General features: G+C 48.0%; 11 protein-coding genes across 11 annotated transcripts; 8 read left to right on the top strand and 3 right to left on the bottom strand.

The window, feature by feature from the left end:
• Window positions 1–5: 5 nt before the first annotated feature.
• On the bottom strand, window positions 6–2,888 carry DBP10 (ATP-dependent RNA helicase DBP10; the record flags this gene model as incomplete). Its single annotated transcript, NM_210129.1, has 1 exon — window positions 6–2,888. One exon carries the CDS (start codon window positions 2,886–2,888, stop codon window positions 6–8), a length of 2,883 nt encoding a protein of 960 aa, NP_984775.1.
• Window positions 2,889–3,257: 369 nt separating this feature from the next.
• Window positions 3,258–4,490, top strand: SLM3 (tRNA-5-taurinomethyluridine 2-sulfurtransferase; the record flags this gene model as incomplete). The annotated part of the gene is made up of 1 exon (NM_210128.2): window positions 3,258–4,490. The coding sequence occupies one exon, from the start codon at window positions 3,258–3,260 to the stop codon at window positions 4,488–4,490; it is 1,233 nt and encodes a 410-aa protein (NP_984774.2).
• A 219-nt stretch (window positions 4,491–4,709) lies between these two features.
• Window positions 4,710–5,777, top strand: MET22 (3'(2'),5'-bisphosphate nucleotidase; the record flags this gene model as incomplete). The annotated part of the gene is made up of 1 exon (NM_210127.1): window positions 4,710–5,777. One exon carries the CDS (start codon window positions 4,710–4,712, stop codon window positions 5,775–5,777), a length of 1,068 nt encoding a protein of 355 aa, NP_984773.1.
• A 599-nt stretch (window positions 5,778–6,376) lies between these two features.
• Window positions 6,377–9,124, top strand: GPR1 (Gpr1p; the record flags this gene model as incomplete). The annotated part of the gene is made up of 1 exon (NM_210126.2): window positions 6,377–9,124. One exon carries the CDS (start codon window positions 6,377–6,379, stop codon window positions 9,122–9,124), a length of 2,748 nt encoding a protein of 915 aa, NP_984772.2.
• Window positions 9,125–9,394: 270 nt separating this feature from the next.
• INP54 (phosphoinositide 5-phosphatase INP54) lies at window positions 9,395–10,681 on the top strand (the record flags this gene model as incomplete). Its single annotated transcript, NM_210125.2, has 1 exon — window positions 9,395–10,681. The coding sequence occupies one exon, from the start codon at window positions 9,395–9,397 to the stop codon at window positions 10,679–10,681; it is 1,287 nt and encodes a 428-aa protein (NP_984771.2).
• An 81-nt stretch (window positions 10,682–10,762) lies between these two features.
• PUS9 (pseudouridine synthase PUS9) lies at window positions 10,763–12,592 on the top strand (the record flags this gene model as incomplete). The annotated part of the gene is made up of 1 exon (NM_210124.2): window positions 10,763–12,592. The coding sequence occupies one exon, from the start codon at window positions 10,763–10,765 to the stop codon at window positions 12,590–12,592; it is 1,830 nt and encodes a 609-aa protein (NP_984770.2).
• A 213-nt stretch (window positions 12,593–12,805) lies between these two features.
• Window positions 12,806–14,671, bottom strand: AGOS_AEL092W (AEL092Wp; the record flags this gene model as incomplete). Its single annotated transcript, NM_210123.1, has 1 exon — window positions 12,806–14,671. One exon carries the CDS (start codon window positions 14,669–14,671, stop codon window positions 12,806–12,808), a length of 1,866 nt encoding a protein of 621 aa, NP_984769.1.
• A 1,112-nt stretch (window positions 14,672–15,783) lies between these two features.
• RPF1 (rRNA-binding ribosome biosynthesis protein RPF1) lies at window positions 15,784–16,662 on the top strand (the record flags this gene model as incomplete). The annotated part of the gene is made up of 1 exon (NM_210122.1): window positions 15,784–16,662. One exon carries the CDS (start codon window positions 15,784–15,786, stop codon window positions 16,660–16,662), a length of 879 nt encoding a protein of 292 aa, NP_984768.1.
• Window positions 16,663–17,028: 366 nt separating this feature from the next.
• MSN5 (karyopherin MSN5) lies at window positions 17,029–20,694 on the top strand (the record flags this gene model as incomplete). Its single annotated transcript, NM_210121.1, has 1 exon — window positions 17,029–20,694. The coding sequence occupies one exon, from the start codon at window positions 17,029–17,031 to the stop codon at window positions 20,692–20,694; it is 3,666 nt and encodes a 1,221-aa protein (NP_984767.1).
• A 209-nt stretch (window positions 20,695–20,903) lies between these two features.
• Window positions 20,904–21,980, top strand: MRX8 (translation initiation/elongation factor MRX8; the record flags this gene model as incomplete). Its single annotated transcript, NM_210120.1, has 1 exon — window positions 20,904–21,980. One exon carries the CDS (start codon window positions 20,904–20,906, stop codon window positions 21,978–21,980), a length of 1,077 nt encoding a protein of 358 aa, NP_984766.1.
• Window positions 21,981–22,152: 172 nt separating this feature from the next.
• On the bottom strand, window positions 22,153–22,791 carry GAR1 (H/ACA snoRNP pseudouridylase subunit GAR1; the record flags this gene model as incomplete). Its single annotated transcript, NM_210119.1, has 1 exon — window positions 22,153–22,791. One exon carries the CDS (start codon window positions 22,789–22,791, stop codon window positions 22,153–22,155), a length of 639 nt encoding a protein of 212 aa, NP_984765.1.
• Window positions 22,792–23,157: the final 366 nt, after the last annotated feature.

Genomic DNA, 23,157 nt, shown 5'->3' with positions numbered 1-23,157 from the left:
ATATATCAAAACTTCCGCTTCTTTGCTGGCCTAGCGTTCTTCGCCTTCCGCTTCTCTGCCATACTTCTTTGCTTCCGTATCTGCTCTGTGGTGCGCAGTTCCTGCTTCATACCGGGTGCATTGTAACCCTTCACATGCAGACCACTCTCCATAGCCTTATTGACCTTCTTGAGCTGGGACTGGTAGTCATCTCTGTTCTTGTCGGGCATCTTTGGAGCCTTTATTTGCTTGTGTTTGAATTTACCATTTGCAAGACGGGAACCAGTTGGATCAGCCAACAAGTTCGCAGGAATTGAGGATTCCCTGGCACCCACTTTCAATGGTGCCAACTTGCGTGCCTTGGACCACTCATCGAACTTACCGGATCTGAAACTTGCAGGAATTTTCTGACCAGATTCTCCGATGATGTACTTTTTGTTGTCGATACCCTGAACGTTAACATACTTCTTACGTTTCTTGTCCCACTTGACTGTGGCAGTCTGCTTGTGGACCTGAACCTTGTCATCATTGTGAAGATCGAACGTTGCCTTGCTGACTTCATTTGTGAAGCTGGAGGCTACCTGCAACTGCTTGTCCTGTATGTCGCTTGCAGGAGCAAAGTGCGACAGGTAAAAGTTTTCATCTCTAAAGCCCTTCTTGGTATTGCGCTTTGCGGCCAGTTCATCTGCATCCTCGAAGTCTCTGAGGAGTTCTTGCGGAACCGAATAGCCGACCTCGTTCTCTTCACCTTTGAGGATTTCATCTTCCAACGTGTGCCGCAACCCTGCCTGGCGCTCTTTTTCTAATAGTTGCTGCCTTTCCTTTGCCCTCTGTTGTATTGGGGCAATCTGTCTTCTGCGACGTTTCATCAGGATGGCCATTTCATCGTCATGATTACGTGCAAATTCAAACACAGTTTCTTTGTTGTGTCTATTTTGCAATTTAGCTAGGAACTCTAGCTTCTCCTTCTCTATATTCTTTCCGAAGCGCACGTTCTGCTCATCCCATCCGGCAGCAATCACTTCTTTAGCGCGCTTGATCGACTCCGCGGACGCAGGCTGCCTTGTTCTAAGGTATAATTTCTCAGCCTTTATAGAAACGGCTTTCAAGTTCTGCAGTTCAAAATTGGATTCGACAAGGTTTTTGAAGAGATCACCCATGGCCTCCAAGTCCAATCTAGGGGCAGAACCCAAAATCAGTCTATTGACATATGAGATCTTTGGTGGCTGGAAAAGAGCACCCTCATTTCCTTCCGAGATCCATTTTTTCTTGAGAAGATCACAGGTTGCTTCGTACATGGGCGTCAGAAGCACCTTCTTGCCCAAGAACAACTCTAGATCCAAAAGGTATGGTAGTTCGCTTTCCGACAGGATAGTATACGCCCACCCCTTGTTGCCTGCTCTGGCAGTCCGACCGACACGATGCACAAAAATCTTGGAAGATGCAGGCAGGGACATGTTCACAACGTTGGCTAGAAGTGGAATATCCACACCTCTTGCTGCAACGTCTGTCACCACCAATATATTCGTAAGCCCGCAGCGAAAGTTGTGCAATTGTTGTCTACGAGCATGCTGATCAAGAGTTCCGTACAGGTAAGATACCAAATAACCACAATCCTTTAATAGATTGCTGACATATTCGACATGATGCCTGGTGGAAACAAAAATAATGGTGGAGTTAGGAGAGGGCATATCCTTCGCGGACGGTAAGGGTTGTTTAGATTTCTTACTGTGCTTCTTTTTCTTATCAGTTTCATCATCGCTATCATCCGCATCATCGTTGCTTTGCTTTCTGAAGCGCTGTAGCTGCTCTTCAGTTGCAACAGGAATCTTTATAACCTCCTGGAGTAAATATAGTAGGTTGGCCTCGCGCTCATCATTTTTAACAGAGAGGAAAAGCATCTCCAAATTCTCTGAAACCTTAGTTTCTGTATCCAGTCTCACAAGAACAGGGTTTGTAAGACCAGCTTTGGCGAAATCAACCAACGAGCTCGGCAAGGTAGCAGAGAATAGAAGTGTCTGTCTTGCTGTAGGCAAAGAACCGAGCAGTTCGTTCAGTTGCTCTTGAAAACCCATTTCGAATAGACGATCAGCCTCGTCAAAGACCACATATTCAATGCTGTGCAAGTCCAAATTCATTTCAACCTTCAGATGCAAGAATCTGCCAGGAGTGGCGATGATGACATCTGGGTTGCTCATCATCATAGAGAATTGGTCTTCAAGCCCATCACCACCAGTGAGTAGAACAGAGCGCAAGTTGGACCCTTTGGCAAACTCCTTGAAAACCTTGTGCGTCTGCATGGCCAACTCTCTTGACGGCGACAGAATCATGGCTCTAGCGCCAATCTTGGCAGAATGCATTTTCAGTTTTTCGATCAAGGGTAGTACAAAGGCAGCAGTTTTACCAGAACCCGTTCTCGCCATACCAACAATATCTCTTTGCTGTAAGATGAGAGGAATAGTCTTCCTTTGGATCGGGGTCGGTTGTCTGAAGCCCTTCCGCGAGATATTACCCAAGATGAACTTGGAAAGACCAAAGCTGGCAAATGAGCCCTTCTTCGCTTTTGAAGCTGCTAACTGCGATGTGGTATTGAAATAACTGTCCACGTCGTCCTTGTCCCCGTTATCCGCATCTTCGCCATCGGACAGTTCCAGCGACGGGAAAGCAGCGTCACTTCGTGGCGCCGCAACCTTTGCTCCCTTTGCTCCCTTTGCAGTCTTCGAAACTTGAGGCGCATTCTGTTTTTCATCATCCGAGAACTCAATGATATCCTGGACCTCGTTGTCGCTGTCGGAGACGCTGTCATCAGAATCTTCCGAGTCTAAGGCGATGTTACCCGCGATATCGAAGTCCTCACCTTCATCCGAGTGTTCCTCGGTATCCCTCTTCCGTTTACTCGCAAGCCCCATTGATATCAACTGCCAGCTATGCTCTATGGGATAGATAGTTAGGGTAGCCAAGTTATGTCTCCTGCAAAGCCAATCTCATCTCATCGAGCCACTCTAATCAAGACCGCTAAAATTTTTCTAAAAAAAAGAAATATCACGGTCACGTGCTTACAAAGATTACCAGTATTTTTAAATATTAGAATAGTAGCAAGGCTGAGAACTTCTTCAGCAAGGTCTGATAGTGTTGAAGTCGGCTTATTTGTTACTATTGCGTATTGGTATATCTTGCGCTATAAAGCAAATCACGTATTTCATGATCTGAAACTAATGTCATCCGCGGAAGAACATACTAAGAGCTCATCGTTACATCGAGATGAGACAAAGTAGCTGATGTATAAGAGTTTTATTGACATATGCGCTCGGAGGCAAACGGCAGGCTACCGCCTGCCCCGTGTTCCGTCTACACATGACAACATAATTGTGGCAATGTCAGGCGGCGTGGACTCTTCAGTATGTGCTGCTTTATACGCTCACTTCCCAAAAGTCCGTGGGCTCTACATGCAGAACTGGTCGCAGACGTCGGGCTCAGGGCCTGTAGAGGGTAAGGCCGAACCTTGTTACGAGCAAGATTGGAAGGATATTGAGAAAGTGGGCGCGTACCTTAATATTCCCGTCGAGAGAGTCAATTTCGAACGGGACTACTGGCTGGATGTTTTCGAGCCTATGTTACAACGGTATCAACAGGGTTATACTCCGAACCCAGATATTGGCTGCAACAGGTTTGTAAAGTTTGGAGCGTTGCGGGAGCACCTGGACAAGGAGTATGGACGCGGCAACTACTGGCTGGTAACAGGCCACTATGCGCGAATCCTATCCCCCCAGACTCGCAGAGAGACCCACCTGCTGCGGAGCCATTATGCGCCAAAGGACCAAAGTTACTACTTATCCCAAGTCGGGCGGGAGGCCCTCGCGGACCTCTTAATGCCCATGGGATTTCTAACAAAACCGGAAGTCCGACAATGGGCCGCAGAATTACACCTGCCCAACGCAACAAAGCCGGATTCCCAGGGTATCTGCTTCGTTAACAACAGCCAGCACGGTCGGTTCCAAAATTTTTTGCAAGAATACTTACCCAGCAGCGTTGGCCACATTGTTACGGTGGAGGAGGAAAGTGGCACACGTCGCATATGGGGCCAGCACCGTGGCATTTGGTCATATACCATTGGACAGAGGGTCGGCATATCCCTTCCCCAAGGAGACCCCAAGTACCAGGGCGCCTGGTACGTGAGTCACAAGGACCCCAAGACAAATACTATAGAGATCGTGAAAGGTAGAGACAACCGTGCCCTCTACAAGGACACTTTGTCGGTTTCCGATTTTGAATCTTTGGTGCCTCCCGAGGACTTGGCAAGTACTTTGGAGGCAGCCATGACTAATGGCGAGTTATACATGCAGTTCCGTTCCTTGCAGCAAGCCGTAAAAGTCACGAGGTTACAGCTTCAAGACAGTGGGTTTGAACTCCAGTTGGCTACCGCGCAGCGCGCGATGGCTCCTGGCCAATACTGCTGCCTCTACCACAATGACCGAGTCCTCGGCAGTGGCACAGTTAGGGCTACTTTCTGAGTATTGCATCATGTACATAGTTTAATGATATACGCTAACGCCACATCACGTGCAGATCATGGGCGTTTTCTCCCATTGCTGGTGCCCAGATAGGATATAAGTGGAAGGTATTCACAATTGCGCCGTTGAAGTGAGCCTCCCGCAACGTAACGCCCACTACAATTCCATACGTGCCACAATATTTTGTGCCAGCTATCAATAGCACATACCAGCTGCACTATGTCATACGAAAAAGAATTGCGGGTAGCCGTGCAAGCAGTGCGTAAGGCATCGCTATTAACTAAGAGAATCCAATCTCAGATCACTTCCAACAAAGGCCTCTCCTCATTTACTAAGGATGACAACTCGCCGGTAACAATCGGCGATTTTGGCGCGCAGGCCGTGATCATTAACGCTATCAAGGTACACTTTCCGGATGACAAGGTGGTGGCCGAAGAAACCAGCGAAGGTTACAGCGACGAGCTCATGGAGCAGGTGCTGAGCGAAATTCGCGGTGCCGACAGCGAGTTTGGCGCGGTTCTAGGCGATGTTGCAACAGAGGTGCCCCTCACCAATTCGCGATTCCCGCTCACGAGCGGGGTTCAAGTGCGTGCTGCTATCGACGCCGGGAATCACACTGGTGGACGCGAGGGCCGCTTCTGGTGCCTGGACCCGATAGATGGCACCAAAGGATTCCTCAGGGGCGCACAGTATGCCGTGTGCCTGGCGCTCGTGGTCGAAGGTGTCGTGCGCCTTGGCGTCATCGGCTGCCCTAACCTGCAGCTGGCGCCCTTCGGCCTCCAGGACCCGGCTCCCGCGCCGCTGGGCTACTTATTCAAGGCTGTCGACGGCTCCGGGTCTTTCTACGGCTCCACTACCTCCGACGTCTGGAGCCCAGCCGCTGTGCGCCGCCTCGCGCATTCTTCGGAAATGGTCGCTCTCGAGGGCTACGAAAAAACACACTCGGCGCACGACGCCCAGGCAGTCATCAAAGAATCTCTTGGCATGACGCGGTCACACCAGCTTGACTCCCAGGCCAAGTACTGTCTGCTCGCCGCCGGCTTGGGCGACCTTTACCTGCGCCTTCCTCTCAGCCTCGCCTACCAGGAAAAGATCTGGGACCACGCGGCAGGGAATGTAATTGTGCGCGAGGCTGGCGGCGTGCATACTGACGCAGTCTTAGGCCAGCCACTCGACTTCGGCGCCGGCAGAACTCTTTTAACTAAAGGCGTCATCGCCAGCTGCGGTCCAGCGTCTGTCCACGAGCACGTGGTTTCAATATCGTCAGACGTGATTAAAAACCGTTGAATTCCTCGAGCAAAAACCTTAGCGAGTTCGTATTCCGGAATATTGTTTGTTGTATGCACTTTTTAGGCAAATATTTCCTTGTAGCTAGGGGTGGCTCCGGAGAGATGCCAGCAGCTCTAAATACGCCATGTTATGATACTCAGCGCAGGCGACTTGTCGCACCGCCCGAGGTGTCTCAGTTTCTAATAGCTTGTTCCTTCCGGATGCGGTGAGCTTGCGAGGCACTATATGTGTCGTAGATTTAACTTGTCTTTTAGCGTGCGTACAACGGACGACGGTATCTGTGAGTAGGGTAGTCTTCTTGCAGTCACTTGAGTGTGTCAGCCCAACGAAAAGCGAGGGTTGGCGTATAGAAGCAGTACAACGCCTGCTTGGTGGTATTTTAGGACTTATCGATAACCTGCAGTGGGAGGCAACTAGTGCCTGGCGAACGTAGACAGCAGTTTTCGACTAGGAGGTCGCTGGGATCCAACTTAGGGGAGACGACTTCGAGAAGGGATAAGAGGCAAGCGCGAGGGGGCTAGCGCGCAGCAAGGGCGAAACAGATACAAAGTATAGGTGCGAGCGGGAGCTAGACGTGTAGCGCACGCACGTGCAAGATGGAGGGCGCGTCTCAGATACAGTGCATGGACAGCAACTACACATGTGTATTCGGGTCCTACAACACAACCACGGTGAACCTCGTGCTCGGACTGCCGGGGATGTTCTCGACGTTCACCTCGAGCCAGCTGCTGAAGCTGCGAATCCTGGCAATCACGGCGTCGGCGGTGTCCATAATAGCCGGCATCATCGGCTTGGAGATGGTAGCGTGTATCGACCGTCGCCGTAAGGTCTTCAGACACCATATGGTGATGTTTCTGATCGTGTTTGACCTGCTCAAGGCCATCGTGCTGCTGGTCTACCCCGTGACGATCCTTATCAACAATGGGGTATATGCGACACCAGCGTTTTTCAATGTGGTCGGCTGGCTGACCGCCTACGCGATAGAGGGCGCAGACATCGCCATAGTCATCTTTGCCATTCACTTCGGGCTGCTGATCTTCAGGCCGAACTGGAAGTGGCCGAACCCGACGACGGGCAACATGGAGGGCGGCTTCTACAAATGCCGAAGATTTATGTACCCGATTGCTGGCCTTCTACCGATGCTTTTGGCGAGCTTGGCGTTCATCGGGTACGACAAGAAGCACGATCCCAGTGTCTCCGGAGTGGTGATTCTGGACAACAACACATACCACTTCCCATCTGACCCCAGGGTCGGGGGCTACAAGCCGATGAGTGCGTGGTGCTACTTACCGCCTTATCCTTATTGGTATAAGCTCGTGCTATCGTGGGGCCCGAGATATGTTATATTCGTATCCATCTGCGGCATCTACGTTAGCATTTACGTTTACGTTTCAAGCAAGAGCCAGAGGATAAAGAGCGAACTTGGTGATTTTCATCAGCGAACTAGTTCACGCAGGAGAGTAACATTATCGTCCCAGGAAACTAGAGACCCACCTAAGACTCTCCAACAGCGAGTCGTACGATCTGCTACTTATTTCGCCGACAGTCTGGGCCTTGTCTGGCTATTTCGCACTGTCAAAAATTTCTTCCTATTAACTGCAGAAGATGAACAGTTCGAATCAGATCCGGAAGATAGTTGCGGGGATGAGGAGGTAGAAGACTTTTATCATGGTGTCAAATCCCTGAACTACGACGAGGAACATTTGGCCCCTACAACAGCATCCGATGGCGCAAGCCTTGGAGACGGAATTTTGCCAGGCCCACTTGGCTCATCTACAGGTCGGCATTTCCTGCTACCTCCAACAATTGCTAATGCCTACGGTTCTAACACAGAAGGGGCCTCTAGGGTATCATCAGCTTACGCGGGGGACAATGCCGCTCTTTTGGGCGTTGCGCGGGATCAGCAATCTCTGAATTCCGAGAATGACGTTAAACACAAGCCCTCTTTGGGACGGAGGGAAAGCTTCTTTTCGAATAGGTCTTCGTGTTCGAGAAAATTTCCTAAGACAGCTATACAACCTCTGTCCCCAATACTCTCTCCCTCCGCCATGCATGTCAGCAGACCGCTCCCTGTGGAAATGTTTGAGCATAATATGGACATGAAGTCAGCTATGGCTTCCCTGCACGAGCCGCTTCATCAATATGACTATTATTACCCTGGTGCATTAACCGATCTGAAGAAAGATATTCATTCGGATACGTACAAGGAGTTCAAGCGCAGGCGGTATCAGATACGGAAACAGCTCAAATCTTTATTTATCTACCCTTTTGCTTACTTGGTAGTGTGGCTGTTTCCTTTCATTGTTGATTGCACACATTACCGGTATGAGCTCCGCAATGGCCCAATAATATGGCTTGCTTATATTGCTACGTTTATGCAGCCGCTGAACTGCTTGGTTGATGTTTTTGTCGCCAGTTACAGAGAGAGACCATGGCGCTACACTTGGTCGTCCATTGAGAAGAAAGAAATATTGAATAAATATTTATTGAAGGGAGAGCTGGGTGAACAAACTATTATGGAACTAGTCAACAGCGATCTCGGTCGCCGTGGCTGGTACTATCGAGGAAGGTGGATGAAGCGCGAGTGCTGGAGGCATAAGCCAAGTCGGTGGAAGCGTGCTTGCTGGTACGTTTACCGCACTGTCAAGGGCTTCATCAAAAACGATTATGATTTCACCGACAACTGTAATGATCACGAATACTGGGAAAAATACTACACTTTAGGATTATCATCCGAGTCTAGTTATGATACCCGAAAGAATACCGATAATGATACAAATCCCATTGGCATGTCTGGTACCTGCCCAAGGGAAGCAAATACCGCCCCAGTTTCAAAGCAAGAGAATGAAATAATAAGGATACCTATATATTGGAGAATCATACACTGTCATCCAATGATGAGGGGGATTGACCTGGATGAATTAGACCGGAAAATACGTCTAAAGAGCAAGGAATATAACTTTGTGACTCCGGGTTTACATGCAGCGCTGACTGGTTCAGCACGTCACTGTTTCGACCCAACTGGAGATTCATATCATCAGATCAGTGACCCGAGTTTCCCTCCTAATTATAGTATTGGTGACGGGAATAAGGGAACACCCGCGTCATTTGCTGCACCTAGTGATTCAGGAGACTTACCAGTCTCTCTTAGGGTCACAGCACAGGATAGAGCTGGTGACAATGTGGCATTTTCTGACGAGACTAACGATGTACATTTTGCTCAAGGCACCAAAGGCATAGACGGACAGTCCGTAGCTGATTCTGGAAGCCAGATGATTGATCTTTTAAGCTTTTTAAAGGGACATGAGGACCGCCCATCCAGAGACACAATCACTCACCAATGAAAAGCACTTTTCGTTCCGCGGCCTTTGCCACAGGTAGCGATTAGATGTTGCAGTATAACTTATCATTACTAATTTGTAATTACTTATTTAATCAGGCTCATTGAGTCGTTATGCCAACCAATTTCATCCGTTTGAATATGAGGATGCGTCTTAGCCATCATTGAATTTTGCATGGGATGTGCTGTACAATCTGTATATAAGGTCTGTATATGGCCACATTAAAGCCCACCCATTGAAGCTACCCTTCAACCCGACGAACCCACAGTGCTCATGAAGAGATTGGAGTGCCACTCGAGCGAAGCCGACTGCTTTCGCATTTCTTTGACGACGTCGAACTGCGCGAAGCAAATCCCCCTTGGATCTAATGACTATCTTCTCCAGCGGGCGATATTTGAAAGACTACTCAGTGCCGGAGTGGACTATGACCTCTACGCCATCGGATTTCAAGAATTGCTCCCGATCTGGGATGCATCGTGCCCGTTGCAGACCAAGTCGTGTTTGCGGCGTCTGGTGCCTGTTATCCTTCAACGCTTGAATAGCGGCGTTGAGGATACGCCCGAAGTGCCAGTCGACAGAAACGTTCAGCACAGCGAAGCAGATTCGCTCTTGGGGTCATTGGAGCGCCAAGCTATTGGCGATACCGAGCAGTCTACCCAAAATGCGTGGCCCTCTAGACAAGTTCCGGTTAGCTACAGATTCGTTGCGTGCAATGCAATAGGTGCAGTAGGACTAATGCTTTTTGCCAAGGAAGATCTCAAGGTGGAGGTCCTACGTACGTGCAACGTGCGCACTGGCGCGTTAGGAAGCAGCCTAAAGGGATCGACGGCCATCCAGGTTCAGCTCTCAAACAGTCGGTGCAGCCAAAAGTTCACCTTCATCACCTCCCACTTCGCCGCTAAGGAGGGCCCAGACAAGCTCGCCCAGAGAATCAAGGACTATCACACCACAATGCGTACCTTTGATAAGCACCTGGACTCCTTTCAGGACGGCCATGTCTTCTTTTTTGGTGATCTGAACTTTCGTATCTCTCCTAGACAGCCGACAGACCTGCAGTACTCCGATCAACCTGTAATAGATCACCTACTGGCCACCTACGATGAGCTGAATAGGGAAAGGACGGCCGGAACGGTATTTGAGGGCTTTGAGGAGGCTAAAATCAACTTCCCACCATCCTACAAGTACATCTTTCTGCAGGACAATTTAAATTACGATTACACGCGGCAGCCTTCTTGGTGCGACAGGATTTTGTACAAGAATGACCCCAAGCGGGTAAGAGTTCATAGGTATGCCTCGATTGATAGACGTTCCATTTTGAATTATACTGATCACGAACCCGTAACGCTCGATGTCAGCGTTTCATGCCATACACAATTTGTCCCAATGGCTATGCAGAATATTTCCCCACAGAGCACCATGGAAATGTATGTGGGAGACGTCACAGATATACTACTGATGTTGTTCTCCAGAGTATACTACGCCCCTACCATATTCGATCTTGTGGTATTGACGATATTCCTCTGTTTGGTTTTACTGGCACTATTCCGTTTGACGGTATAGCGCTATTCGTTCATAGTGACACATGCGGCACTAGCTATTCAGCGAATCCTTTATAAACTGCTACTTAACGTTCGTAACACCATGCTCAAAGGCGTTCCTGGCCTTCTTTTTAAGGAGACGCAACGTCATCTGAAACCCAGGCTGGTTAGGATTATGGAAAACACATCGCAGGATGAGAGTCGCAAAAGACAGGTCGCTTCGAACTTGAGCAGCGATGCCGATGAGGGCTCGCCGGCAGTTACGAGGCCGGTTAAAATCACCAAACGCCTCAGGAAGAAGAACCTCGGGACAGGCGAGCTACGGGACAAAGCAGGATTCAAGTTGAAGGTGCAAGACGTGAGCAAAAACCGTCACAGACAGGTCGATCCGGAATACGAAGTCGTGGTAGATGGCCCGATGCGCAAGATCAAACCGTATTTCTTCACATACAAGACTTTCTGCAAGGAGCGCTGGAGAGATCGGAAGTTGCTTGATGTGTTTGTGGATGAATTTCGGGACCGCGATAGGCCTTACTACGAGAAAGTCATCGGTTCGGGTGGTGTGCTCCTGAACGGTAAGTCATCGACGTTAGATAGCGTATTGCGTAATGGAGACCTCATTTCGCACGAGCTGCACCGTCATGAGCCACCGGTCTCCTCTAGGCCGATTAGGACGGTGTACGAAGATGATGACATCCTGGTGATTGACAAGCCCAGCGGGATTCCAGCCCATCCCACCGGGCGTTACCGCTTCAACTCCATTACGAAAATACTTGAAAAACAGCTTGGATACACTGTTCATCCATGTAACCGACTGGACCGCCTAACCAGTGGCCTAATGTTCTTGGCAAAAACTCCAAAGGGAGCCGATGAGATGGGTGATCAGATGAAGGCGCGCGAAGTGAAGAAAGAATATGTTGCCCGGGTTGTTGGGGAATTTCCTATAGGTGAGATAGTTGTGGATATGCCACTGAAGACTATAGAGCCGAAGCTTGCCCTAAACATGGTTTGCGACCCGGAAGACGAAGCGGGCAAGGGCGCTAAGACGCAGTTCAAAAGAATCAGCTACGATGGACAAACGAGCATAGTCAAGTGCCAACCGTACACGGGCCGGACGCATCAGATCCGTGTTCACTTGCAATACCTGGGCTTCCCAATTGCCAACGATCCGATTTATTCCAATCCGCACATATGGGGCCCAAGTCTGGGCAAGGAATGCAAAGCAGACTACAAGGAGGTCATCCAAAAACTAAACGAAATTGGTAAGACTAAATCTGCGGAAAGTTGGTACCATTCTGATTCCCAAGGTGAAGTTTTGAAAGGGGAACAATGCGATGAATGTGGCACCGAACTGTACACTGACCCGGGCCCGAATGATCTTGACTTATGGTTGCATGCATATCGGTATGAATCCACTGAACTGGATGAGAACGGTGCTAAAAAGTGGAGTTACTCTACTGCGTTTCCTGAGTGGGCTCTTGAGCAGCACGGCGACTTCATGCGGCTTGCCATCGAACAGGCTAAGAAATGCCCACCCGCGAAGACATCATTTAGCGTTGGTGCCGTGTTAGTTAATGGGACCGAGATTTTGGCCACTGGTTACTCACGGGAGCTGGAAGGCAACACGCACGCTGAACAATGTGCACTTCAAAAATATTTTGAACAACATAAAACCGACAAGGTTCCTATTGGTACAGTAATATACACGACTATGGAGCCTTGTTCTCTCCGTCTCAGTGGTAATAAACCGTGTGTTGAGCGTATAATCTGCCAGCAGGGTAATATTACTGCTGTTTTTGTTGGCGTACTTGAGCCAGACAACTTCGTGAAGAACAATACAAGTCGTGCGCTATTGGAACAACATGGTATAGACTATATTCTTGTCCCTGGGTTTCAAGAAGAATGTACTGAAGCCGCATTGAAGGGTCATTGATTTTGCTGCGAATTGTAGATGGACTTAAAATATCGAGGCGTATAATTCGTCGCATTTTATATAGTTATCTATGTTTACATGACTGTTTAAGCTTGATCTATATTTCTCAAGTGAATTGCCACATATGTTGGTACGGTAATAAATTAATGAGGGAGTTTTGAAATTCGCAACCAATCTTATATACGTTTGATGATATAAACGGATTGAGATTCATTAAGCTACCTGATTTTCGCTGAACTGTTTGTTATAGGTTTTTACAGTAAGATAGTTCCTAAGTTTGTTTATTGTCCCCAGTCGGCCAATTGTTCCGGACTTATTATTATTACCATTAGTGGTGTTAGTAGTATTACTACAGTTATTACAAGTCTGGGTGTGATTGTGGTTGTTTTGCTGCGACGACAAGTCTTGGTTATTTGTCGGCTCTAGGATGGAAGTAGCCCTTGTGTTATCAGAACGTATGGAGAACATTCCCCATGATGATCGGGTTGAAGACGGCGGTCTGGTGGTTGCAACGCTCGTAATGGTGTCACTATACGAAGTCATAATATATTCCAAAGATGGAGTGCGAACCAATGCATCCGACCAGACGTCAAACATCAATGCTTCAATATGCAACCTTCTTCCGCTATCAAACTTTGCAGAATATGAATTCGAATCTGATTTGTTGCGTGATAGCGTCTGATACTTTTGCTGGGTTCTCTGGGAGCCCGAGAAGCTGACATTGATTTGAATGGAATTTTCCCCATAGTAATCGGAGGGGGAATGCTTTAGCATATCACGCTGTGCATTTGTTAGATTATGCAACTCGTTAACCTTTGGACAACGACTAGCAACCGTGGTCCGTGGAACCATATCTCTGGGGACCATTGTTGACTCCCCAATATCGGTAAGCTGTTCGAAATCGGAAACAGATGGCCCATTTAGCTCCTTGACTGTTTCTAAATATTGCTTCCAAACTTGGTATTCCTGCGCATGCCTGAAAGCGAAAGTTAGCTCAAAACACTGTCCGTAGAAATAGAATTCAAGTTTCAATGCCATTGGAGGGTTATTTCCTGTATCAATGATGGTGCCCTCCACTGGCGCTGTGTTGCTTCCACTGGTTGCTTCGGAGATGGCCTCCCTGAGTTTGGGAGAGTCTCGGTCACTGACGCTTATGACGTCCGTAAGGTCGTGTATGTTGCAGCGCACCATAGGAACGCAATGTTTGACTGTCCACCAATCATGGCATATATCTGCAAGTATTAAGTAAGACTTGAAGAGAAAAGCGCCTAGAGGTTCTGCAGTGACGGCAAAGCCATATGAAGACCGCCGGCGAACCCACATTGCATTAAGACAGCCAGCCAATAGACATTGTCCAAAAGCGCTCACTGGAGCATACTCAACGGTCGGAAACCGAAGCCGTCTCTGGATAACGGCATTGACCGGGTCCATAGTGCTGTTGTCGCTATTGATTTGGTGTATAATTTCGGAAGCCTTGCGCGTGTACCCTGCAATCCTGCGTTTGTCTACAGGCGACGTTACATTTTTGCCAATGACCTCTAAAAATAGCTTATAGTTGGTCAAACGGCTAATCGGTAGGTGGCTGAGACAGTCATATGAAGTGTCTTTCTGCCAAAGATGCCGTTTTTCTAAACCACTAAATTGCGTGCGCTGGTATGTCCGTACCCCGTGGTCGAGACGGCCCATCAACTCACTCATGACTTTGCCATAATATGCTTCTTCCGCAAATAGACGGGTGGAAGCGCGGAAATGGTAAATATAGCTGCGGTAAAGCGCCTCTAATCTAGCCATATATGCGACGACAAGTTTGCTGACCCGAAGCGCCGTCTCAACACTGTTTGGGTCGTGTTCCCTCATAATACGCTGTAGGTCAAATTCCATGCGCCGGTGCCACCTAACCAACTCCTTCACTACCCCTTCCATGCTTCTAAATACAACATGCTCCTCTTCCCGTGCCAAAACTTTGAGATAGCTCTCACGGAATAACCCAAACATTGAGACATAGTCACCTTCGGTGTGAATTAACTCTTGAAGTACCTCTCGGCGGGTCCTATCGATATCCGAATTATGGTCCATCATTTAAGGTGTCCAGAACTGCAGCAGCTATGCTTTCTCCTTATATTTCTGGTATTACAACTATGCTGTACAAAAAACAACACCACTATGCTGCTCCTATAGCTCGTTGTATGCGCGATGTGAAGCCGTTGTCGCTAAAGGCCGCCGCGCTTGTGTTATATTAGTAAACTTGCTGTTTAACAACCACTGTTGAGCTGCCTCTATGTGCTTCTGCTCTCCTGCTGTTGGTATAGTACTACTAACTATTACTTTTCTTTGAGAAAACTTTCCAACATAAGTTTTGTACCGAGATAGCGCCGCGTACATCAACAATGCTGCAATACCGTTGTGGCCTCAGGCGCTTTGTAGGAGCGCCGTACCTCGTTAGAACTACTAATCTCCAGCCGACACTCTGACGTCGACTGCGTCATAAGGCCTATTTATCCTTTTGTGAACTACGTAACCTGGCGCCGAATTACAATGAAGCCTGGCGCCACCTTTCTTGACGTGTCCAGCTATAAGAAATAGCCGAAGCTCCATCTCATGCCAAGCTACATGTAGGTGCACTGTTTACTACCGTGCAGCAGGTGAATGCCTTCCGCGACCCTTATTCTTCCGAAACGTTGTTGGCACGTTGCACAGCTGGCTTGGCTGGCCTTATTGTGTCGTCCCCATTTTTACCTTTTCAACTCTGACACACAAGAAAACCGTGCAGGAAAAGCTGAACTGAGCCACGTTGGCAGCTTGAAGAGAAAGGTGCACAAGAATGAAACAATACGCTGCCCTGGTATGCGTAGAGCGGCATGCTATTTATGTCTTCACCCTCTTCCGATATGTATCACCCAACGTTGCCTGTAGAGAAGACTCGGTGTTCCCGCTATGACGGCCTCGCGGAAATTGCCTGCGCTGTCGCAGCAGCACTAGTAGATAAATACCCCGCGGTTGTGCCAGACAGGGACCCGTAGCTTTGTAGCTGATCTTGGCTGAAGCCGGCATCGCGGTGCGAAGAACACTGACTCTGTCGTTTCTTTTTCAAACCGTGAAAATCTTCATCGCGATGAGCTCATTGCAACATACAAGTCGGTGAGACTGCCAACCCATCACAGGCCTCAAACACCCCCAGCAATACCAGCACGATGGCAGCCGAGGATATCCGTATCAAAAACAAGATGAAGCGCAAGCAGCTCTTTGCGGAGCTCAAGGACAAGCAGAATAAGGAGCGCCACAAGATGCGCCGTCTGCGCGCGAAGGAGGAGCGCGAGAACCCCGCCCTCAAGGAGGAGCGGCTCGAGAAAAACGTCCCCAAAACGATAGACAGCATGCGTGTGTTCGATGAGTCCATCGGCCAGGACGTCGAGGGCGAGCAGGACGAGCTGCAGGCGTTCTTCAACTCGGGCGAGCCACCGAAGATTCTGCTCACAACCAACGTCAACGCGCGCAAGAAGGCCTACGAGTTCGCCAACGTGCTCATTGAGGTGCTGCCGAACGTGACCTTCGTCAAGCGCAAGTTCGGCTACAAGCTGAAGGAGATCGCCGAATTCTGCAACAACCGCAACTACACAGACCTCGTCGTCATCAACGAGGATAAGAAGGAAGTCACCGGCCTGACGTTCATCCACCTGCCCGCGGGGCCCTCCTTCTACTTCAAGCTCAGCTCCTATGTCGAGGTCGAGAAAATCCACGGCCACGGCCGCCCCACCAGCCACATCCCAGAGCTCATACTGAACAACTTCTCCACACGCCTGGGTAAGACCGTGGGCCGCCTGTTCCAGTCCATTTTCCCGCAATCACCAGACATCGAGGGCCGCCAAGTCATCACCCTGCACAACCAGCGAGACTACATTTTCTTCCGCAGACACCGCTACATTTTTAGGAACGAAGAGAAGGTCGGCCTGCAAGAGCTTGGCCCGCAATTCACGCTCAAGTTGCGCCGCCTACAGCGCGGTATTAAGGAAGAGACAGAGTGGGAATACAAGCCCGAAATGGACAAGGACAAGAAGCGCTTCCATCTATAGAGTAAGTATCTGTTTTCACTCTCATTAAGGTTACTTTATCAATCATCATACTTTACGAAATCTTTGAGCCCCGCGTTTGGGTGGCAAACCGTTCGTGCTGTGTTTTGATTCACGGAAGGAGTGCAGGCATTCTGTGTTTACGAGAGAAGCGCGTAGATTGCAGTTCCCTGTCTTCCAAGACTACAGCATCGATCACTTGGTTAACATAGTGAACAGCGCAGGAAGCTAGGCATACGGCGGAGACACATCGGATCGCGACTTGGTTTATCAACTTGGCTGACAGAGCACGGTTTACTGTTTGGTTGCTGGTGATAACAGAGATATAGCTGCAAGCAAAGGCATTGAGGAGTTGTCAAACAAGCAGGAATGGATACAAACGGCGCGGGGCATATTGTGAGTGCGCTGGAGATTATCTACTCGCCGAAATCTAGCAACCAGCAGCGACTGGAAGCTCAGAAGTTCCTCGACCAGGTGAAGGAGCACGGCGAATCGCCGTTCTGGGGGTACGAGATCGCGTTGAACAACGGGCAGAATTCGATTCTGAAACACTTTGGTCTGGGGCTGCTGGTGCACGCTCTGCAGAGGCATTGGAAGGATTACGACCCGGAAAAGCGCGTGGCGCTGCGGAAGTGGGTACAGGAGCTGAATTACCATGTCACTCCGGAGGATCCCCGCTACATCAAGGAAAAGCTGGCATACCTGTGGGTGGAGGTTGCGAAGAGGGTGTGGGGGGAGGCGTTGAAGGGGGACGAGGTGTCGGAACACGCGCTCATGGAGTCCTGGGTCGATATGGACAGAAACCTAGCGGAGCTGTGGCATATGAGCGAGGCATCGCGCGAGTTGACGCTGATTATATTTCGGACCCTTTTTGAAGACACGTTTCTGCTTGAGGACCTGACCGTTTTGAAGCGTATTTCGGTTGTACAGCCTCTTTGTATTATGATTCTATGTCCACTAGATCTATTTAGTGAACACTACAAACATACCGATAAGTGGCAACTGTTCAAAAGCCACCCTGAGGGCTGGTTTGGCATCTGGGTCAGTGACCTCTTGCGGTCTCTGGAAACCAGCAATACCCAATATACATTGAGGCTGTTAGAAACTTTAAAGACCTGTCTGAACTGGCCGATCAGTGATGTTGTTGTGCGATACGATATTTTGGGTGCGCTTTTGAAGTGTCTTCTCTCCGACATCCCACGAGCACAGGCTATCTCTCTAGACTCCATCCACATACTTTTAACCCGTCCGTACAACTCGCACACACATTTTGATCACATCATCAGCAAGGTGTTCAATAGTATGAGCTTGTTGGACAAAGTATATGAAAACCTACAGTTTAACCCGCAGCACGGTGTTGACGAAAGCAAGTATCCAATTGTTAAAAAGTTTGCTGATATGATAACTTGCCTGCATAAAAGTATACTAAGGTTCAGTGCCGATGATAAGAATGTCGAACTATACCTGCGACTAGTATTAAAGACGACCTATAACCCAAGTTTGATCGTGAGTGGAATATCTCTCGATTTATGGTGTACTTGTATCCGAAATGATGAATTCTTGCCTATCCTGGAAAAATACGTCCTTTCTGATCTGCTCGAGTTTTCTGCCAACGCTTTAGTTCACTATGAGCAGATAGATGGACATATATCAAAACACTATGCGGACGTGGACTTCCAATCTATTTCCGATTACAATGCATTCTGTTCTACATATCGGAAAAGAATTAGGGATGTTATCCGCTTGATTTCTTGTATCCAAGTTGATTATGTTTACGATTGGTTGTGTGCGCGGCTAAACAATTACTTTGGTTCTGCATACGGCCAAGAAATCTTGAGCTCTACGTTTCTAAACCATAAGGCTGAACCCTACTGGAGCTCGTTATCACAGCTGATGATTGTAGAGTGCTTCATAAACGGCTGCATTCGTTGGAAAATTTGGTACACAAATGAGGAGGATTACAATAAGAAATTGGAAATGATACTGGTAAAGGTTGAGACTCTTTCTAATCAATTGATATCCTTGAACATACGGGATCCCTTACTCCTGAAGAAACAGATCCAAAATTTTGCCTTATTTTTAACAATACTCAAAGATAACGTTTTATTCACACTTCTCGAGAAAATTATCACGAGCGCAACTATGGACTACCCTGATATCAACATCGAAGATAAGACAGAAAAGTCCGACGCCGTCAGGGAACTGAGGTATGCATGTGGGATAGAACTCAATAGAATGGCGCTACTAATGCCGGACAGTCTAAAGGATATCTACTCTGACTTAGAGAATGTTGTTGCTGGTATTATGCCGAAGTTGACGTCTCATGAAACTATCTCGTTCAAGTCATTCCTTTTGAGTATAGCGCTAACTTCATCGATGGATGACAAAGATTCTAGATTTTCAGCAATCGTGGACCCTGAGCTGGCTGCTTGGTCGGACAAGAGCACCGTTGTTGGCTTAACAGATCTACCTTGGTTTTTGGAAAGACTTGGGATTGTTAAGATTACTGAGTATTTCCAGAAGAGAGGTATCGATGAGAACAGTAATCTTTTGGCCGTCCAGATCGATGAAGAAGGTAAGCAATTAAAGGTCGACCTTGCGAAACATTGGCAAACGTTATTCCCTGTTCGCGCAACCAGAATGTTCATACACTATTCGATGCAAACAGTGAAGGCAAATGAAGACTTTTTGAAGCTACAAGAATTGTGGAAACCTAGGATCGTTCCTATCATGCCATATATTCTGCGATTGTTGTATCAATTACAATCTTATCATGACCCAGAAAATTGGAAAGAGCTCCCAATAGTTGTGCAGTCATTTATCAACTGTTCTACGATCGAACGTTTTTGGGAAGCAGGTGCTACCAATAAATCAAAAGACGAATTCATCGATGAGCATATGAAGGCTTTACAAACTGTTCGTGATTTTGCGGATTCGGTAGGGCACATCGTCCGGTATACTAGAGAGTATGTTCTTTTGATTTTGAGCGGTATTTCCAGTCTGGGAAGTATCTTCTATGAGATTGAGGACATTCCAAACTTATTGATGGACTCAATTGCCATCTATAAGCCAAATTCTGATGATATTAGCCCTGGTGTCTCTACTCATGGTTGGAAGCACATTATAAATGTAGCTATCCGTCCAATCCTAAAAGGATGCCCGGAGCAATGTGCGCCAGCTTTTATGTCCCGTTTCTTGCCTAAATTGTTTGACACTATGGCGGTAATCTTGTGTAAAAAATGGTCTGCTTACATGAACAATACTAATATGAGCCCCTCTCCAGTCGATGACGATGAAATGACAGAAGAAATCCTTGAGGAAAACCTTTTACGCCAATTGACCACTGTGGTTGTCCGTTTACTCATCGATTGTGTCGGACAAGTCGGAACTTCTTCCCAGGTTACCAAGTTAAAGTTGAGCCCCCATCAAATTAAAATGCGGCGTGTTATCTTCGGTGATATCAATGTCATGGCATCGTACCTTAAGCTCCTAAACTGCCTAATCTCTTTTAGAGATAGCAAATGTTCCTTCAACGCAATATTGATTATGAAGGGCAGTCTAACTGAGACATTGATTAAGCATGAAGATGTTGATAACTTTTATATCACAGAGATTCTTCCTAACTTCCTGATGAACGTTTTGACCCAGAATGCCTTCAAAGATTCCTTCCACGAAGCAATGTACGTCTTCACTGTGGCTTTTTTGACTTTGTGCAAGGAGCGTGAAAGTTGCCGCACGTATTTCTACGATCTATCTCGTGGGTACGATATTAACTCGTTGTATGAAAACCTAAGAAGAGTTGACAATTACAAAGACCAGAAAGTCCTCATGGTGGATTTCATCGAGTGGATTAAAGCTGTCAAAGGTGACCCAGAAGATGTGAACGAGGATGATAATAAAAAGAGAGAGCGTAGAGAAGCAGTTTTGGCGAGAGCAAACGAACGGCTTATTAAGAAGAATAAAGACCAAGGTGATATGTTAGATGATCCGAACACTGAAGATGGCGCCTTCGGCCGCTTGTTTGATGATCACTGAGTTGTATCCTATAACTGTGGGAAGGCCCCAAGTTGCATTATGCTTAGAGCCAGCAGGCTTGGAAGCACTTAAATATTTAAACTTTACGTATGTAATAGTTGGCTGCCCTTGTGTAGCGTTGAACTTGTAAGTATAGAAAATGTCACTGTTCAAAAAAAGATTTTAGTTCACGCAGATTGATAGATAGCCTCATCACAGCAGAGACGAGCATGGCAGCTACACGGCGATCCGCTAACTGCCTACAACAGTTGCGAAGCTATGGTATCGATGTAAAACAGCTTGTACTAAACACCAAGGTCAACGTACCTTCGAAAGAAGCAACTGTTAAACCTTCTAAAGTCCCTGTTACACTTTCGAAGCCCATTCCCAAGGCAACAACCAGCATATCCATGCAACTCTTTGAAGAGTATAACCCTGGTATAGTACTTCCAAAAGCTGCAGATATGTCACTGATTAGTAGGTTCTTTAATAGTTCCAAAGTGAAATTTGAGTGGTGTGCAAGAGAATACTTGGAAATACCCGGTGAGCGATACAAAATCGAACAGGCGCAGCTACAGCAGCAAGAGCTACTTGACGAGAAATCATTTAATGAGTCGCTCGATATCCGAGAGCCTACTGAAGCGTACAGAGTCTCGGCCGACATCAAAAACCGCCCTATCCCAAATACAGAGCAACTTACCAGGGGGAGTTTTCTCCTGCATGACGAATTGCCTGAGATCATCTTCTTAGGCCGTTCTAATGCTGGCAAATCCACATTACTCAATAATCTGACGACGAATTTTAAACAGGTCCAACTCAATCGTCATGCAACTACCTCTAAGAAGGCAGGTCATACGCGAGCCCTATACTGCTACAACGTCGGTAACCGATTGAGGCTGGTAGACTCACCAGGTTATGGTGTTATGAGTACGCAGCAACAGGGCGAATGTACTATGCAATACATCAGAGAGAGAAAGCAACTGAGACGCTGCTTTATGTTGATATCTGCGAAGGATGGCTTTACAAAGACGGACTATGGCATGCTGGAATTCTTGATGAACTATGGCATCGCATTCGAAGTCATCTTTACAAAAATGGATAAGGTTCGAGATGTTAAAACGCTACGCGATAGCATATCAACCAGTGGAATCCTAGATGCGCCTATTCGGCCCAGACTAATGTTCTTGAATTCCGTAGTTAACAAAGCTTACCCAAAACGACTTGGCATAGCACATTTGCGCCAGACCATTTTTGAAGCATGCAACATCAAGCCCAACACGCTTCCATCTAAAGCATACAAACAGTAACAATCACAGATATTCGATATCCAGGTTTTCTCAAACTATAATGCATTTGTATGTACGGTCGTTATCTAAATGAAATCGGCACTTTTAACCCATACTACCTGAAAAACGATATATTAATGTACACGGTGAGATCAGGAAGAAGGATCGTATCTAGCAGGAACGGCCTGCGCGCTTAGAATCTCTTACCCCCACGGCCACCTCTGGATCCACCTCTAGCACCGCCGCGACCGCCAAAGCCGCCTCTGGAACCGCCACGGCCGCCAAAGCCGCCGAAACCGCCTCTAGCACCGCCACGGCCGCCGAAACCGCCTCTAGCACCGCCACGGCCGCCAAAGCCACCTCTCGAGCCGCCACGGCCGCCAAAGCCGCCCCGGCCTGGAGCTCCTCCAGCCGCTCTCTTTCTCTTAGGCTTAGGAGGGCCCGCCACTTTTGGCTTCGGTATGAACCTTTCAATGGGTAATAGCTTCTCAGGCGAAATGTAGAACTTGTCCCCGTCCTTGAAAGAGGACGCCTTGACGCCCTCCGCACACTTGATCGTGAAGAACACCTCGTTCAGCGGACCCAAAATCTCGTCCACTTTGCCGACCTCGGTCTTGTTCTCCAAGTAAATCATGGCATTGAAATATGGAATCTTGGTGTTGATCGACCGGCACACAATGTCGCCCTCACAGTCGTGCATAAAAGCGCCCATTTCCACAACAGAGTCCGGAGGACCCTGCTGGAACTGCCGGCCACCGAAACCGCCTCTGCCGCCTCTGGACCCACCTCTGGCGCCGCCACGGCCGCCCCTGCTGTTGCCTCTAAAACTCATATTCTATCGAATTGCCTGATGCACCGCTGGTGGTTTGCAGACCCTAGCTCAGAGATATGCAATCTTGCAATATGGCATCGACGAGATGAGCCCGCTGTGCACGATGATAAAAAATTTTCGGCTTCCGCCAAAGCAACAAAAGAAACGATCCATGCCTTGGATGCGAGTTTCTTGTCACGTGGCTAGCGCGTGACGGTGTTGACATACAATCGCGCTGGCGCGACGGGCGTCAGCTCTAGAATGGGCAAGTAAACGAGAGCCCATAAAGGTAAAAGAGACAGCAGTGGGCACATCTCCATATACTATGCATGAGATCATGACTTTCCTGGCTTAGGTCTGATCGACGCGCTGCGGAGAGCGACGCAG

The sequence above is a fragment of the Eremothecium gossypii genome, chromosome V (genome assembly GCF_000091025.4).
Source record: "Eremothecium gossypii ATCC 10895 chromosome V, complete sequence".
Classification (NCBI taxonomy): domain Eukaryota; kingdom Fungi; phylum Ascomycota; class Saccharomycetes; order Saccharomycetales; family Saccharomycetaceae; genus Eremothecium; species Eremothecium gossypii.
This window is presented reverse-complemented; position numbering and strand designations above follow the sequence as displayed.